The 18351-nt window shown below is 37.7% G+C and overlaps 2 protein-coding genes across 2 annotated transcripts; both read left to right on the top strand.

Moving 5' to 3' along the window:
* Positions 1–160: 160 nt before the first annotated feature.
* l(2)05287 (WD repeat-containing protein l(2)05287) lies at positions 161–11707 on the top strand. Its single transcript, XM_074099705.1, has 11 exons — positions 161–379; positions 460–664; positions 1231–1523; positions 2007–2197; positions 3664–3828; positions 5699–5883; positions 6271–7029; positions 7506–7647; positions 8499–8644; positions 10531–10719; positions 11378–11707. The coding sequence occupies exons 1-11, from the start codon at positions 273–275 to the stop codon at positions 11678–11680; spliced, it is 2685 nt and encodes an 894-aa protein (XP_073955806.1). The 5' UTR covers positions 161–272; the 3' UTR covers positions 11681–11707.
* A 2212-nt stretch (positions 11708–13919) lies between these two features.
* On the top strand, positions 13920–16863 carry LOC141436961 (uncharacterized). Its single transcript, XM_074100110.1, has 2 exons — positions 13920–14304; positions 15853–16863. The coding sequence occupies exons 1-2, from the start codon at positions 14013–14015 to the stop codon at positions 16773–16775; spliced, it is 1215 nt and encodes a 404-aa protein (XP_073956211.1). The 5' UTR covers positions 13920–14012; the 3' UTR covers positions 16776–16863.
* Positions 16864–18351: the final 1488 nt, after the last annotated feature.

Below are 18351 nucleotides of genomic sequence, written 5' to 3'. Positions count from 1 at the left end.
TTTCTGAACAGTTCTTATACCAACATAACAATGTTAATTATTTTGTTCGAGATAATATTTTTGCCGTTCACTTGGCTTATTGATAAGAATGCCAAGTTATAACTCATTATTCGTACATGAGCATGTCAATGGTATCGCTCATATCGCTGCAACAGACACTGTCACTGTCAGTCAGTGTCAGCTTGACATACATTGTCTTTTAGGTTAGCAAAGCATGTATATTGTTGTAAGTAAGATTATTATAATTACAATAATAATTGCAACATAGCACAATGGTGGTAAAAATACAGAAATCTAATGAAGAAACAACTTATAACTTTACTAGAAAGGCTGGCAGAAGTATTATTGAGCACCGCCCTGTATTTTCACCGGATGGAGAGTAAGTTATAAAATTTCGTGTTATGCTTTTGAACCAGGAACTAGGCATTTATCTATTTATTTTATTGTCTGCTTTTTCAGGTCTTTAGTAGTGATAGTAGAAAAGATTGCACGAGTTTATAATGTACAAACTGGAGACTGTGTGCGAGTCCTTGAAACTGAGACGAACATTGATGAGCTGATAGGCATTTGTTTTGACAAAGAGGGATTTAATGTTTATGGATGCTCGAGAGATGGCCTTCTTATTACGTGGACCTGGGAAAAAGGAGCTGTTCTTAGGGAATTTGTAAGTAATACAATTTGATTTATTTATTTATTTTATTTTATTTTGCTATTTGATTTATTTATTTAGTTTAACTTATTTATTTTTACCTTTTGCTTGTTTATATTTGTAACTTCATGTTAATGTTGTATCTATTAAGCATGGCATTTTGTCCTCGCAACATGACACAAATAATTTAAGGCGAGGGTGCCTTGTCTCCAAATTTGCTTAAGAACCATGAATAGTTAGTGTTGTTAAAATAACACTATTGTTTTGTTTTCTATTTATTTGTATAACTATGAATGTTGGTCCATTTATATGCAGAAAGTAAAAAAAAAACCAGAAGACTCAGACAAAATTGTGAACAACAGCTAAAAAATTAAGGTGCTTTGGGGTAATTTCTATTATATGACTATTCATAAAACTAGTATTGAGAAAGCAATAATATAAAATATAATGTAAGTACATGAAACTGCTAAAACTGTAAATTTCAGAAATATAATGAATTATATTCATATAATAGAAATTAAAGAAATTATATTTTGAAAATGTATTGAACAAGTCCCTTAGTTGAATATTTAATTTTTCAGAAATTACCTAATTTGCGGAAAAGACAAGTTTGCACATTTGACTTAATTGACAGTGAAAGATGTCTCATAACCTCAGTCAATGTTTACGGGGGTCCCACACAAATATTCCTTGGTTCTTTTTCATTAAAAACAAACTTACAATCACCAATGGAGTTCACAAGTCAGCAGATACCATTCTTTGGTATTGTAAGGGTATCCTTGGGATGGTGCAATGGAGAACATTATGCTGCCATTATCAATGGCTCTAAGTTTGTTTACATACAACATATGGCTAAGCCACACATCCATGCTTTGTAAGTATATATTTTCAAACATTTATGGATTTTTTAAGCAATTAAAATGCAATAAATGTAATTCTAGATTTTTACAAAGTCAAGGCAACCCAAGTTGAAATACCTTTTACTATAATTTTTTTTTGCTGTAAATATAACAGAATTGTAAATTAACTCATAACCTTTTAAGTTCTGACATTTTATAACAGACATCAAGCTGTGCATTCCTAATTTATTTTGTGATTTTAGAAATTATTTCAACATACCATTAAAAATGTTGGGGTATGCCTATGTCAGGCAGTGGATGTCTTACAGCTGTTATGATAATGATTTGAAGTTTAAATGCTTTGAGGCTACTTATTGGGGTTAATTGTTCATTTTTGATGTTTTTAAATAACTCCAAAAAGGATGGGTTTCTCAATTCATAGGTATCTTTCAAAAAATAAACAATTGTGGCTGTATTCCAATGAGACACACCAAATTAATCATTTTAAAACTTTCCAGCCATTCCAACTACAATGAATTCCGAGTTTTGGATGTGTCTTGCCATCAACATCAAAGTGCTGTCGCCATTGTTGACACTCTTGGTAGGGCTACCATAGTGAGAGGAGATCTTTTTAATTACAAAGCTGTGGCAAGAGAAGTACTGCATTGGCACCATTTACCGGCATTTGCTGTGAAATTTTCCACACAGGGTAAGGCTAAAACTCAGTGTCCTGTCTCTGCCGACATCACACATTTTCATAAATTACTTTGAGTGAAATACATTAGTCCAAAAGGTCCTAATTAGTCTGTCAGTTAGATTATCAGAAAATATTGGACACATTTTTTTTCTTTTGTCAATTAAATAAAAAATGACAAAGATGTAGCTAGTTAACCTCTTCACAAAAATAAACGAAGGGCATTGCTCTGTATGCCTAAGAAAAACCAGTGACAAATAAACTTGATTTTTAATTCCATTGCAGAAGAATTAATTTTCGAGTTGAATGTTGGTCATGTATAGATGACCGTGGCGTGTGCGGAATTCCATTGGCTGTCATGACTAGATGGTGTCTGGGCGGTGTAGAGGTTAAAGTATCGCGTGACTTCACGCCATACAACACTTTAGCATATTGTTACGTCACGGGCCCTCACTCTTGAATCACTCTGTGCGATTTACCAGAAGGTAGAAGACTTGTCCCATTTGTTGTTGGAATGTATTTGGAACTCAGGCTTGAGAGGAAGAATATTTGGGGGTTTGGGTTTCATGTACTTACCATCAGCCAAATAAGTGGTCTATCAATTTTTAAACAAGTTCCTATCAAAAAAAGTGGAATTTTCAAGTTGACAGTCACGTCTATTGGCATTAAGCTCCGACCGAGACTGGTTTTATAATCTATCAAAAAAAAAATTCACAGCCGAGACCAAAACCGAGATACTTACAAAAAATAAGTTTTTTTTGTATATTATCATTTTATTATCTAAAAAAACACGCGTTATGAATGAAAAAAATGTTTTATTATGGTTTAATTAAACGTTCCACCGGGTCCTACAAACAAACCTAATTATCGCGTAAATCAAACTACAGTAGGTATTAACAATCGTTATCGAAAAGAAATGAACGAGCTGTCACTTGTTACTCTTGTTAGCGGGTGTCAGTGAGTTGCAAGTATGTACCACACGCGCCAGCCCGGGCGAGGCGACCAATCAAAATCCTAAAGAAAGCTCGTGCCACCGCGGAAACCGCAGTAAATCGCGCGCCAATATTTAAATTGAGTGCCGCCGTGCGGCTGTTTTGGGCCGAGACCGAGACCTAGATCTCGGCCCAATTTTTGGCCGAGATTTGTCGAAACCGAGACTGAGACCGAGAATTTGGCATTATTGTTTTATGACATGCAAACAATTATCAAATTTAGGGTGGTAGACCACATATTTGACTGATGTTACAACGCCCAGGGCAATTGTTGGCTCTCAGAGCCGACATCTGACAAAGCCATTTGCATTTATTTACCACTTCTTTGATGTCTTTTGTATAGTCCCTGAGTAAGCACCCATGAGGCTGACATGATCACCTCGAGTGTTCAAAGTCTCAACAAAAAACAAAATGATATGGCAAATGGAGTGTTAACAGTGCTAGTGTTAGTAAATGATACTACTTGTATTCATTCAATTTCTATTTCAGGCAGCTACCTTATAACAGGCGGTATGGAGAAGGTCTTGGTGAAGTGGACCATCGGCAACTTGGCTGATAAAGCTAACCAGAAGGAGTTCATACCTCGACTACCGGGTCTTATAAAATTTGTTGCCGTGAGCAATTCTCATATTGCTGTCACACTTTCAAACAACTGTAAGTGTAAAATACATGTTTTTTTTATTGAAACAAATTTTCGAGCTAAATAAAAGTTAAATGGTAGATCGTTACTTTATTTTGATGACTGGGTAGCTAAGTGGCTGAAGAACCTGGTTATGTCACATATTTGTATGAAAAATGCAATTGTTTGTTCTCAAGTCTTGGGTGTTTAATATGTATTTAATAGTTATTTGTGTCACGAGGGAGCAAAATGGTGTATTTACGGCGAGGGCGTACATTGAATCCAGAATGTAGCGAAGGATTCTACAATAGAATCCTGAGCGTAGCGAGGGATTCTAAAGTAGAATCCTAAGCGTAATGAGGGATTCAAGTCTTAACGCCCAAGATGAAAATAATATTGCTCCCGAGTGGCTCGTATCAACTTTTTTACCGACACTAATCTGTCCGCGAAATTTTCAAACAATGCAGCTGTAATTAATAGATGGTGTACATGAATACATGCCATCCTACGTAAGTTCAACCTATTAACTGTGAAATATGGAAGTACGATTTCTGTAAAGATACAATTTTGGTAACGCAGGAGACGCCCAAAGTGTCGGTAAAATAGTTGATTGACCCTCATACAACTTTTCACACCGAGCATTAAGAAACTTGAAAAAAATTTATCTAAATAATATCATTGAAGAACAACCAGCATAGAAAATAGTGTGGCTTTACAATTATTATCAACTTCAAAAATTGACATTTGCAATAAAACACTTAGAAAAGCTTTGAACAGAAAAGTTGCACTTTGCTCCCTCTCGACAGGGAGGAAAAGTTACTTTTCTGAAGGAGAGGTGTGAAAAGAATATTACATAAGTACTAGCTGTTCCCCGGGACTCCGTCCGCGTAGAAGTATGAAAAAAAGTTTATATCCTATTCTCAGACCTATTGAATATACTTACACAAAAAAAAACATAAAAATCGGTCAAGCTGCTTCGAAGGAGTTTGGTCACAAACACTGTGACACGAATTTTATATAATAGATATTTTTGCTGGTTTTTTTTTTGCTTAGTTTGAGAGTACCTTCTTTAGTTGTCATTTATTTCATCATGACATTTTTTACTTATTAGCCGCCCGCCCCTTCTTTGCATGTATACTATGTCTATGTATACTAAGTAGACGAAATTTTTTATTCGTTTTTTTTACTCTTGCATATTTTAATAATATAATGATTTATTCAGAAAAATTTCGGTAGGTACTAGGTATATACAAAATACAATATTTTGATAAAATCTACTTAACACGTTTACATATACAATTTTGGTAACATTTTCTTTCATACAAACCTTCTGACGATCACAACAAAAAGAAAACTAACAAACAATTGACCTAATAGGTACAGGGGTATAGATACATTATCATACCAGCCTATATACGTCCACTGCTGGGCACAGGCCTCCTCTCAGAACAAGAGTGCTTGGGCTATAGTTCCCACAGTGCGGATTGGGAACTTCACACGCACCATTGAATTGCTTCGCAGGTTTGTGCAGGTTTTCTCACGATGTTTTCCTTCACCGCAAAGCTCGTGGTAAATTTCAAATGTAATCCGCACATGAATTTCGAAAAACTCAGAGGTGCGAGCCGGGGTTTGACCCTCTGTTTGAGAATAGGTCAAACCACTAGGCCACCACGGCTTCGGTATAGATACAAAAATCGAAAATTAGTTCGTATCGTACTGTCCCTCTCACTCACACATAATATAAGCTTCAGCTTCAGCGGGACGTCAAGGTACGAAGTTCGAATTTTGCACTTCGTAGTATAGGGCCAGCTCGGTAGTTTGTTAATCGTTGAGAGGCAACGGCAAAGTACCGGCTCCCGTTAGACCCCGACATATTTGTCAATTATTTACCTCCTATTGTTTCAGCCATAGTGATAGCCAACGCCCAGATGCGTGTGCACTGCACGATCCTGGAATGCGGCGGGCTGTCCGCGGCGGCTCGGGCGGGCGCCGCCCTACTCTACCACCGCCGCACCGCGTGCTTGCTCATGGGCGGCCGGCCGGGCCATCTGCAGCTGTACTCCACCGCCTCAGACAAGGTTTTGTGCAACGTAAGTGACTGAAACTCGTGTTCATCTACTAGTGGTTTGAGCTGAGACGTTGCGTCAACAATACAACATTATAGTTACTTAGTGGCATAAAGGTGTACAGATATTTTTGACGTCTTGGAAACGTAGGCATATACAGGGTGGCACATTTCAATCGGTTCCAGAGAGTGCAGTGTCCTCTACACGAAAACACCTATTCCAAAAGCGAAAGTTTGTGTGTGCGTGCGTGTGTGTGTTAGTTCTGCATGTCGAAGCGGCTGGACGGATTTGTACAAAATTTGGCACAAACATAGTTTATACCTAGTCTAACTTAACACATAGGCTACTTTTTATCCAGAAAAAAGAGATATTCTGGGATTACTTGATGTGACGTTGTTTATTTCTTTCCAGCTTGACATAACAGACACGAACAGCATACCAACAGAATCGAAGCACGATTTAATCCCACTAGAAACTGAAGTGACATGCGCTGCTACCAGCGGAGACGGAAACTGGCTTGTAACCTCTGAATACAGGAACGATGGAGTCACATATCCAGAGGAGAAACTAAAGTTCTGGGTCAGCCAATTAAGTAAAGGCGCCGTACCATTCACCCTAGTAACCTGCGTTAACCTCTCACATGGAGGCTGCAACGTAGTTGCTATCTCTCTCAACACTCTAGGCACCTTCTGTGTGACTGCGGGCACCGACCAAAAGTTCCGTATATGGAAACAAGACAAAGCAACCCGTCAGAAAAGAGAATGGTCATGCTTAACAGCTTGTTATTATTCTTCAGGCGTGGCACAGTTTCAGTCGAATAGTATCTTCAATGACATCAAAAAATTCAATATATCTTCTTTCACTAGCGGGCCAGAAGTGCTGCCTTATATGAAAGAAGTGGGAAGGCGTGGTGATCTGATTTTGAGGTTGATGAATATACACAAAGAGGCAGCTGTAGGGAGACCGATTGTGTCAGCTAATGCAGACCCGGAGAACGAGATGGGGGGTGTGGCGATATCCCAGGATGGGTCGCTCATTGCTGCCTGGTTTGGTTGTAAACTGACTCTTTGGGATACTCATCTGTGTAACTTGCGGACGACGTTGTCGCATCCAGCTTTGCGACCTAAAGGAGTCCATGTGCAGTTTGGGATTGCTGATGCAGCTCATTATGTAAGTTGATGAAGATTTTAATATATTTTTTTAACAATCAATTGATTTAAGGCCTAGTGTTTATAGAATTGATTTAATGAACTATCTTTTCAATGAACTATAAACAGTTAGATACTTTTCTCACCCGCTACCTTACGATAGCTACGTCTATGCATCAAATGTGTGTTCATGTAGCTTCTCCACCTTCACACTAAGAACACACAAATTATACAAATCCAACTATCACTACGCGAAACTGATGCGTTTCAATCTCAACCCGAGTTCACCATCGTCAGAGCTGAGGTTGAGGTCGAAATGCGTGCGCGTAGTGTGGTGGTGGTGATAGTTGGATTTGTGTATGCCTTACAGTGTGGAGGAGCTACATGAACACGCATTTGTTATATAGACGTATCTATCGTAAGGTCGCTAGTGAGTGGTGTAATTGTTTATAGTACATAGTATTTATTACGCCTGATTGTTATATTTTTTTTTTTCAGTTGGTGTGCACAACTGAAAATTGTTTGGCAGTATTCAGTCTACTATCACTGACTGTCAAATGGTTGGTGAATATAAAGCCTACTTGCCTCGTTTCCGACCCTTTCTCCAACAAAATGGCTGTAGTGACCACCCAAAATGACGGTGAGTTACATAAATCTGAGGTTTTTATGTCAATGTATATTCAAACACCTTTGATTGTTAGACAGACATGCAACATTTTGTATCTGTATATACTGTTTGGATTTGTTCGATTATTTTCCCAAAATAGTTATTTCCTAGTAACAAAATTTAAATTCGCTTTTTTTCCCAATGTGCTTTTTACTGAATATTATTTTCACAGTCGCGTTTTTCCCAATTTTAATCTACGCAGAAACAGTGTCGACGGAGCTCCTACTTTTGTGTGGTTTTGGCCCTTTTTTGGCCATGCAAATTTAACATAACCTAACCTAATTATATTTCTGTGTTGATTTAAATTGAGAAAAAACGCTATTGTGAAAATAAGATTAAGTAAAAACGCATAATTAGGAAAGGAAGCATTCGGGAAAAGTGCGAACGGAAATTTAGCTACTAAGAAATGGTGGTTTTGGAAAAATTCTCGAATCAACCAGGTATATTATTTATATGCAACGTAATCAAATCTACGATATAATTTTTGGGAAGTCCCATGAAAATTTAGTAAAATCCCGACATTTTAATTCAACTGCTGCTAATGGAATACGCGTGCGGAGCTGCGAGCAAAGTCTAATTAGATATCATTATTTATATTACTTATTTCTTAGCCTATATTTGTCACTACTGTGCAAAGGCGTCGCCTCTTGACCTCCCTCGCCACATCCACATCCATTCCACACATTCCACATCTTCCTCTCCAGAACCACCTACATTCGATCACTCGCTCAGTTCCGTGTCCAAGTCCTCGCCATCTACGCCTTGGCCTGCCTTGTCGTTGGTACATATAATAATTTAATAATACTTATTTTTTAATTTTCCAGTGTTTGTATTCACCCCGCACAGCTCAACTCCAATCCTAAGACAAAACGGACTCGTCGACCCGAGATCTGGTGTCATCAATATTTGCACTTTTGCTAAGGCTGTGAAAAAGAATGATGTGTTGCTTTATTTTATGAGAAATAATTCGGTAAGTCTATTATTCTGTAGATCTGTATGTAGCGAATAATATTTTCATAATATTTTGTCGGATAAGTTCGTATTTATTTTGTTTTCTCAATTTGCTTCAGTTAACTTCAGGAAGCTAGTTGAGAAACCATCTAGCGATATTTCGCCTGTTAAGAAACCCTCATTGGCCCCACGAGGCTATTTGACAACATTAAAAATATACCTCAAATTATGGTCATCCTACAAAAGAATAGCATAAAATTACATATTTCACTTTATTTTAGACAAAAATATGTATACCGGGTGTGGCCTGTAATATGTCACGATGCAAACAGGTGATCGCTGACACCTTAGTTAGCTCATTGTAAGATAGATGGCGCTTTCCTCAATTAGGGATCTCTGAGCAGAATGACAGACGAACTCTATATGTCACCACCGTAGTTTTCTTTTGATTGAAACAAATAAGTTAATCATATTAAATAAATGTATTTTCTTTCTTTCTTACTTTCTTTATTTACGTAATAATATGTATTTCATATTTATTTGTTATTTACTTATTTATTTTATAAAAGTTGGCATTTTGTAACACTGAATTCACTACACAAGTTTGTATCCTTAAATATCACTATAACCGACCCTTGACCGTTCTGCCGCCCCAAGGGGGCGTTGACGATCAGCTGTGACCGGGGGGAATTCTAACTGTAATATTCTTGCCCTTAAAAGCTAAAGCACAGCTGCAAAACACACATTCACATTCTCAGGGTCGTGCGACCGTTGGGCGCCACTGTCAAGAGTGTAAAGAGCAGACCTCTTGAGGGGAAGTTTGACCTTAAAGGAGGCCTAGTAAGTTATTTCTCAGGTCAGTTCAGAAAATAAATAAGTAAATAATAAACAAATATTAAATACATATTATGACGTAAATAATATAAGATTAACTTATTTGTTTCAACCAAGAGAAAAGTACGGTGGCGACCACTAGAGTTCGTCTGTCATTCTGCTCAGAGATCTCTAATTGAGGAAAGCGCCATCTAGCTTACAATGAGCTAACTAAGGTGTCAGCGATCGCCTGTTAGCATCGTGACAAATACGAGCAAAAAATTAAAACATAGATCGTCCTCGTCAAACAGAACAACATAAGTTCAGCGTTTTTTAAAAATAATGGAGTCTTTGAATTTTCCTTTTTTCATACAAATTAAATACTGCTATCAATGTACGCCATTCTAGAACACAACTGACGTCGCCTGTCACACTGCAAACATCTAACATTTTGCTTTACATTGCTTCTTCGAATAAACTTAAAAGTGTGATAAAAATTAAAAAAAAACTATTTTTAAAAGTCGCTGAATTAATGTGGCTCAGTTTGAGGAATATGATCTATGTTTTAATTATTTGCTCATAATACAGGCCACACCGGTATATATATTGCATATTTCGAGAAACAAAATATAAAATTTGTTTTAATTTTATCTGTGATTGTCACCGCCCCATGATTGGTTACAAATTTTGTGACGTCACATGCAAGTAAAGAAAAGTCTTGTTAAGCCAAAGGGGTTAAATGGAACGTTTCTAGCATGTATACGCGTACCCAGCCAAATGTCACCAATGAGCGTTTCTTGACGGTTTAGTAGATGGCGTTGGTATCGTGAGGTCCGTTTAACGTAACAGTCTTACTTGTGATTGGCTCATTTAGTTATTTAACCAATCACAAACGTGACGTAAATGACAAAGTTGTCAAACAGACTTCACGATACTATGTAGTAAAACTAGAAATAAAAATAAAATATTGAATTAAATTAAAAAAAAAATTGATAGCAACTCCGCCGAATCGTTTAAATGCGATTTCTTAAACCCCACAAGCCGGCCAGCTGTTAATATCTTTGAACTAACAATTATTATTATTGTGCGCAGGAAATCTACTGTTTAGAACCGGAACGTACAACAGATGACCGTTTAGAAGTGATATCGAGTAAGAACGTCCCCACTTCAAACTTCAGTGCGCTATTAGCTGAACAACAGCTATCCGAAGTGCGGCCGCTGCAAGCGGCGGAATTGCACGAACTTAATAATGTCGCGTTGGGCAACAACGCTATTAAACAGGTATGGGATTTCATTTTTAAAAAATACGTGCGTGGATATATCAACGCAGATTTCTTGGCAAACGAAATATCGCTAGATGGCGCTAGTATCGAGAGACCGTTTGACATTACTGCTTTGCTTACAATCGGTTCATTTAGTTGTTTAATAAATCACAAATGTCTGTCACAGAAACCCTCATTTTGTTTTGATTGACTTTGTAATAGGGCATATTAGGCAAAGCTCTACGCAGGGGGCGACACTAGCACGAACCGTGAAGAAACCGCCATGACAAAATGCTTTGTAAAAATATTTTGAATATTTTACACGGCCTTGGTTTCGTCCACGTTGCAAATCTTTGCCCTGTTATTTAGCGAAATCGTAATTATCATTAGACCTTGTTATATTGAACCTCTATGCAAAATTGGCGTTAATAATGACAATCATTCAGTCAGTCCGCCAGTCAGCCATGATTTTTCTTCTTTTTTTTTCGTGTATGCCAGTAAGCATTATTTGAAAAGTTTAACTGAAAATGTGAAACTACCTAACCCAATTCTAATGGAAACATACAGACAGATTAGTATCATTTTCTTCTAATTCCTACAATACTCATTTCCGTTTGTTATAGCGCTCAAATAACTTTTATGTATTTTGTTCTAATCAAGATTGTACTTTTTTTCAGTTCTTGTCAGCTGCTCCTCACATGGTACCTCCAGTGAATTTGATCAGTACTGCCTTCCTAGAGCACATATCTGGTCAAGAGACTACCGAAGAGCCGGAAGAAACCGAGGCTGCCATGGAAGTAGACCCTCAATCATCAGATGACGAAGAAGAAGTTGTCTCGAACGGAGCTGATGAGACTAAAACCCAACTATGGACAGCTAATTACGATGAAGTCAACGAGAAGAAGCTAAGAAGGATTCTCAAACTGCCGGTGCTTCATAAAGACGCGGCAGCGTCTATATTTGGGGTGAAATCTAATTGAATAAAACGTTTTCGTATGTAAGGATAATTTGGTTTTAATGTTATTCCTGTAGGTGGGACCATCATACCAAAACCGGCCAAGAGCGTGTCGGACACGCTTAAAATAGGGTTCCGTAGCCATTACGAAAAAATTAAGTAATATTTTTCTAAGGCTTTCGTATTTTATATGGAATCTTCCAAGTTTAGGTATATTTTATACCTTAGGCTGCTATTTACTCATAAACTACTAATAATTCTCAAGCAAACTCAGCCGTTATAGTTTTTCTTGAAAGTTTGATATATTTACTACCATCCTGAATTTTTTCAAATTTTTTCCACCCACCGGTTTAGATTTTATAGGGGTGGGACGCTCGATTTTTATGAAAATTTGCACTTTAAAGTTGAATATTTCGCAAACACATCACTGAATCGAAAAATCGTCTTAGCAAACCCCTAGTGGTTTTAAAAGACCTATCCAACAATACCCCACACTATAAGGTTGGATGAGAAAAAAAATCATCCCCACTTTACGTCTATCGGAGGTACCCTAAAAAAAATTTTTATTTTAATTTTGATTGTACCATTTTATCGGCATAGTTTACATATATATTCCTGCAAAAGTACAGCTTTCTAGCATTGATAGTCCCTGAGCAAAGCCGCGGACGGACAGACAGACAGACATGGCGAAACTAAGGGTTCCGTTTTTGCCGTTTTGGCTCCGGAACCCTAAAAAGCTATATTATAAGCTCATAATTGCCGGCGACATTACTGTTCCGATTAGTTTACTTGCTCTATCGGCCCGGGCAAAACTACATAGGTGGGAGCGGCAGCGCTTTCTCTTTCCATTGCGGGGCCGAGACGTTCGTCGCAGATAAGTTATAGTAGTTACCTGGCAGACACGCAATGAACAGATAAAGTGCTCGCCGTGCCACTGGTTGCATGAATCAGTGGCCGGGCCGTTTACGCTTCTCTGTCTATCGTGTAAATCGTATTCATTCGCACGCTTCACGTGCTAGGGATGTTGTCTTACCAAGAATACAGTCATGTGATACCTATATAATAGGGGTTGTAAAGTAGGTAAATATACAATATCAAATTTTGTAGCGGCGGCCATCTTAGATTTAAAACAATACTGGCTCTATATGATTGTATTGTCGCAAAAATCCAAACAAAACTAAAGGCGTGCACCAAAATTCAGATTACTCGGTCAACAGGAAGAGAGTTAAATGGCAAGTACCTAGGTAAGTACTAGACTATAGATTTAACCCACATAGACAATGATTAAATTATTAAATGACAAACAAGGCAAGCTAAGTAAACTTGAAATTAGGTATGAATGTAGTTACAGCACAACTAATAAAACAAGTCGGAAATTCTTAATTTTTGTTGTCTATGTAGGTAGGTAGTCGCCAGCATTAATATCTGCCACAGCGGAGCGTGCAAAAATATCTGACACGTCCTTCCGGCCCTAGGGCCCTAGGGTTTTAGGGGTATTTCTAGAAATAGAGTCGTACCAGATATTTATGCACGCTTGTTGTGTCAGATATTGGTGCTGGTGACTGTACCCAAACCAAAACTAATATGACCCCACCCACAATGCGTACATTCTGCTTAGGATTGACACTGGATACTTCTACGTACGTAGATAACTACAATTTTATACGGAACCTTCGCTTCGGTGCATGCACGAGTCCTACTCGCACTTGACCGGTTTTTATTTCATTTCTGCTAACCCGAATTACTTAATCTATCTAATAGGTACCTTTATACGAGCAATTGTTGTAATATATAAAAATAAATCCCTATTTCCCTTGGTCACGGCATCACGCGTGAACGGCTGGACCAATTTCGCTAATTCTTTTTTTTTGTTGTGTTTGCTATTGTCAGGAGAAGGTTCTTATAAAAGAAGATTTAAAAAATAAAAATAAAACTACACCGGGGGCAAAGCCGCGGGCACCAACTAGTATATATATATTTCGGGGATCTCGGAAACGGCTCCAAAGATTTCGATGAAATTTGGTAAGTAGGGGTGAAAAATCGATTTAGCTTGATCTTATCTCTGGGAAAACGCTTGTTACCTATCGAGTTTTAGCCCGAGCGAAGCTCGATCGCCCAGGTTCTAACATACTTAAGTGAGTTGGTATGTATATAAAAGCAAAGCAATACATAAGTACGAGTAGGTAATAAATTTCTCTGTTTTCCTACATCTTTATCATTATCATTTAAGCACCTTTGTAAATACTAACCAAGACAGGCGCACGTTTATAATCTTTTAACTAATTAATATATTACAAACAGCGTGAGTTCAATCATTACATACAAACCCTAAATAGCGACAGTTTTTGTAACTAAAAATGGATTTATTAAATGAAAAAGAAGTAAAATCCGTTGTTGAACAATATGGCAATTTTGATCTCTTGGATTTCAAAATAACGAATTATTCGGAAACTTTGATTGGTTACCTGGGAAAACATTTGAAGCTTGTAGCCAACGTGAATGCAAATGGAAGACTAGCTGAATTGAAGTTCTTTGTGAAGTGCCTGCCTAAAGACAAATGGATTGCCCAGTTTTTAATGGAATCGGGTTTCTTCAGAAAGGAGTTCACGATGTTGAGTGTATTATTCAATCAGTTTGAGCGAAATGAAGGTGATTATCTTGCTTATCCTTACCTACTTATAATTTGATGTGTAGTGTACCTTTCCTATTAGTATTCAGTAGGTAGCTGTAGTCGAATCATAGTCGTATTTAGGGGGGGGGGGGCGAGTAGGCCGTGCCCACCCCAGGATCATCCTGGCAGGATGTTGGGCTACCGATTCCAAATTCTATAAAACTAATATCATCACACAAAAATCCAGGCCAGAAAAATAACCCTAGGCCAAAGAGTCGAATAAACTGAATCATATACCAAGGCGCAACCTTTTCACAATCAATTTTCTTAGGCAGATGTACGGAATGTCAAAATGACATTTGATTTTAGGCCAAAAAAACCGGCCAAGAGCGTGTCGGACACGCCCGAAATAGGGATCCGTAGCCATTACGAAAAAATTAAGTAATATTTTTCTAAGAATTTCGTATTTTATACGGAATCTTCCAAGTTTACGTATATTTTATACCTTAGGCTGCTATTTACTCTTAAACTACTAATAATTCTCAAGCAAACTTAGCCGTTATAGTTTTCCTTGTAAGTTTGATATACTTACTACCGTCCTGAATTTTTTCAAATTTTTCCACCCACCGGTTTAGATTTTAGAGGGGGGGGGCGTGATTTTAATGAAAATTTGCACTTTAAGTTGAATATTTCGCAAACACATCAATGAATCTAAAAATCGTTTAAGCAAACCCCTAATGGTTTTAAAAGACCTATCCAACGATACCCCACACTGTAGGGTTGAATGAGAAAAAAAATCACCCCCACTTTACGTCTATGGGAGGTACCCTAAAAATATTTTTTTTTTACTTTTTTTATTCTAGCATTTTGTCGACATAGTTTTCATATAAATCCGTGCAAAATACAGACAGACATGGCGAAACTATAAGGGTTCCGTTTTTGCCATTTTGGTTCCGGAACCCTAAAAACTGGTTTTGTGGCCATAACTTTTGTGTTAATTACTTTCAAATGAAAACTCGACACGTTTTTAGAGACGTCAAAGATGAACCCAAATATATAGATAGATTTCGTATATGTTAGATCCTTCACGTCAATAGAGAAACGAAATAAGTGTTTTTTTAGACAATGTTTAAATAAATCATACAAAATAAAGTATTCATTTCTACCAAAATCCGGTAGACAAAAATGGAGATAAAAGATTGTAAAACCTGTAGCCGTTTGACTTATAATTCTACTTATCTGTAGTGCAAAAGTAGGAGATACGATTCAAAACTTGTCAAACATCGACGAAAACCTCGGGTAGCCCCTTAAGTATAGTAATGTCTATTAAAATCGGACACATCGGACAACACAATTTGTGGATATTTGAAAGTACTTAAGGATATCCCTAGGTACGAGTATAACTAATACAGGAAACGAACTTCTCACTGCGAATACCTTTATGTTGTCTTGTTTGTTTTTTCTTTATGTACCTAGGTACGTAAGATCCGTAACTCTACCTACTTGGTATGGCACTAGGTAAACATAGGAGACCTTCACAGATTATAATAAATATATATTTTTATTTTCTTTTACTTTACTTACAGATGAATGTAAATGGCGTCCAAAGGCACTATTGCTCAAAGAATACGTATTCGTTTTTGAAGATGTCAAAGAATTAGGTTACGCAATGGCTAATCAAAAAAGCACCTTGAATTATAACGAAACGATGGCTGTCGTTCAAACGTTGGCTCGATTCCACGCCCAGTCGTTCATATATGAAGAGAAAAAATCCCTAGAACTTCAAAAACCATACAGAATCTGGGACGATTTTAGTGAATACCTTCAAGAGCCCAAAAACAAAGACTGGCGTAACGCAGGACGTAACGCAGCAATTGAGTTTTTGAAAGTTTTTTCCAAGCACCGTTGGGAACCGCTCTTTTCTGAAAAAGTTACAAATTTATTTCATTTACTGTTCGATGATGCATTTGATTTAATGAGACCGAGTACAAAGTACCGAAATACAGTTGTCCATCGCGACCTCTGGTCCAACAATATTCTATTAAAGAACGAAAACGGCGAGTGCGGTGCGCTTATTATTGACTTCCAAACGGTTCTCTATTGTCCGCCCACAATGGACTTGTCGTCTTTAATCTACATGAATACAGCCAAGAGTTTCCGAGACAAACATATCGGTGAAATATTAGATTTTTACTACAAAGTATTATCCAAAGAAGTAGAGGATAAAATTGGGATTGATTTTGCGACCATTTTAAGTATGAATGAATTCATGGAATCTTATGATGAAAGCGTTCTGTTTGGTTTGACTCAAGCTGCAATAGTAATCCCTATAACTGCTATGAAGGTCGAGGAAAGAGAGCGGCTTTTCTGTGATTCGGAATCTATACACAGAATAAACAATGTGTCTCGAACCAAAGAAGTAATCCACGTAGCCAACGAGGATGCGGAATATTACTCTCGACTGATTGACTTATTTGAAGATATTCTTGATAAATACTATTTACGTTAAAAAAATAAAATTGTAATTCTTGTGTGCATTTTATTACCTACTTGCTTATTCTTTTTCATCACACTTGCTCATAAACAGTGTCAAAACATGAAGGCTACCTTGATTGCAACCCCCAAATAAAACCCTCGACCTTAATGTGCTTGTCATGAAACCCGTGGTCGGTAAATGAGTCATTGCGCGTACAAATTTTCTTGTCATGAAGCCCAAGGTCGGTAAATGAGTAAATGTCCGTACTGATACTGCTGCGCGCGTTGCTGCGCATGGCGTAGCAGCAGGACCACATGCACACGCGGCTCAGCCACATGCTGAGGGAGGGGGAGGGCGGCGCTGCCAAGAGCGCAGCCTAAGGTATCGCCAATATTTGGAACAATTATATTTTTTCTTTTAGAAATATAAATTTTACTCGCAAATGTCATGAAAAACATTGTATGTCGCACGGGCGGTACTAGAATTACGAACATCGACTCATTAAAGCCCTCAGTCTTCGACTTCGGGCTTCTAATAGACTCGTTCGTAATTCCTTATTTATCGCCCTTAAGACACAATGTACTATAACGTCTCAACATTATCTTGTGCCAGTGTCCGATTCACAACCGCAATTAATGACACATACTATTCTTACTATCTACTCGTATACTATCATACTTAATAATATTGTTGTCTTGTGAATAAATGTATTTATTTATTTCCTTTAAGAAGAAGACTATTATATTAATCACTACCTTCTTTACATAGCAATATCGGCTATCGATATCCTGCGGTGCTCTACATTTTTTGGAATAAAATGTACAGTCGAACCTTTTGTTTCCTGACCCACCGTAGAACGTTCTCACAGTAAGTGTCATAATAAATTCCCTTGTCAAGCAATGCGATGTCACCATGAATTTTCCTACGAAAAGGTTCCACAGTCGGTAACGATTTAGTTGGTTTGAGTGTACAAATCCTAGTAGTAGGTAGAGTCACATATAAAATTATTTGTTGTCTTTGGGCTTAAAATTTGAGACAGCGATAAACAAATTCTTTGCAGACAAAGTCGTAGGCAGCTTTTGCTAGTATTTCATATATTTGTAATGCAGAACATCGAATTACTCTTAATGTATCAAATAATGGTCCAACAGTTTCGAATATATCTCTCAGATATACCTACTGGATCGTGGGTGACTGTGCGGGGGACCGTCGAGAAGTATTTAATTCATTTTTCAACATTTTTCTAAATTTCATTCGGATTTAATTCAAACTACCGTACCGTACCGTACTTCGCGCAGGCGTCAGTCATTCATCTTAACCACCTTGATGATTGGCAATGCAGCACCGTCCGCTTTAAGCAATTTTTTCCATGCACAACTAAAATATGGAACCAGCGTCCTGGGACAGTGTTTCCGGAGCGGTATACAGCCCGGGGGATTTTTAAAAACGAGCCTACCAGTCTCTCAAAGGACCGGTAACGCACTTTTAGTGTTGGCAGGTGTCCGTGTCCATGGGCGGCGGTGATTGCTTCCCATCAGGTGACCCGCATCCTCGTTTACCCCCTCTGATATATAAAAAAAACAGCTGATGAATATAATAATACATGAAA

Source organism: Choristoneura fumiferana, chromosome 17, assembly GCF_025370935.1.
Source record: "Choristoneura fumiferana chromosome 17, NRCan_CFum_1, whole genome shotgun sequence".
Taxonomy (NCBI): Eukaryota; Metazoa; Arthropoda; class Insecta; order Lepidoptera; family Tortricidae; genus Choristoneura; species Choristoneura fumiferana.
Note: the sequence above shows the minus strand (reverse complement) of the source record. Positions and strands in the feature narration are given on the sequence as shown.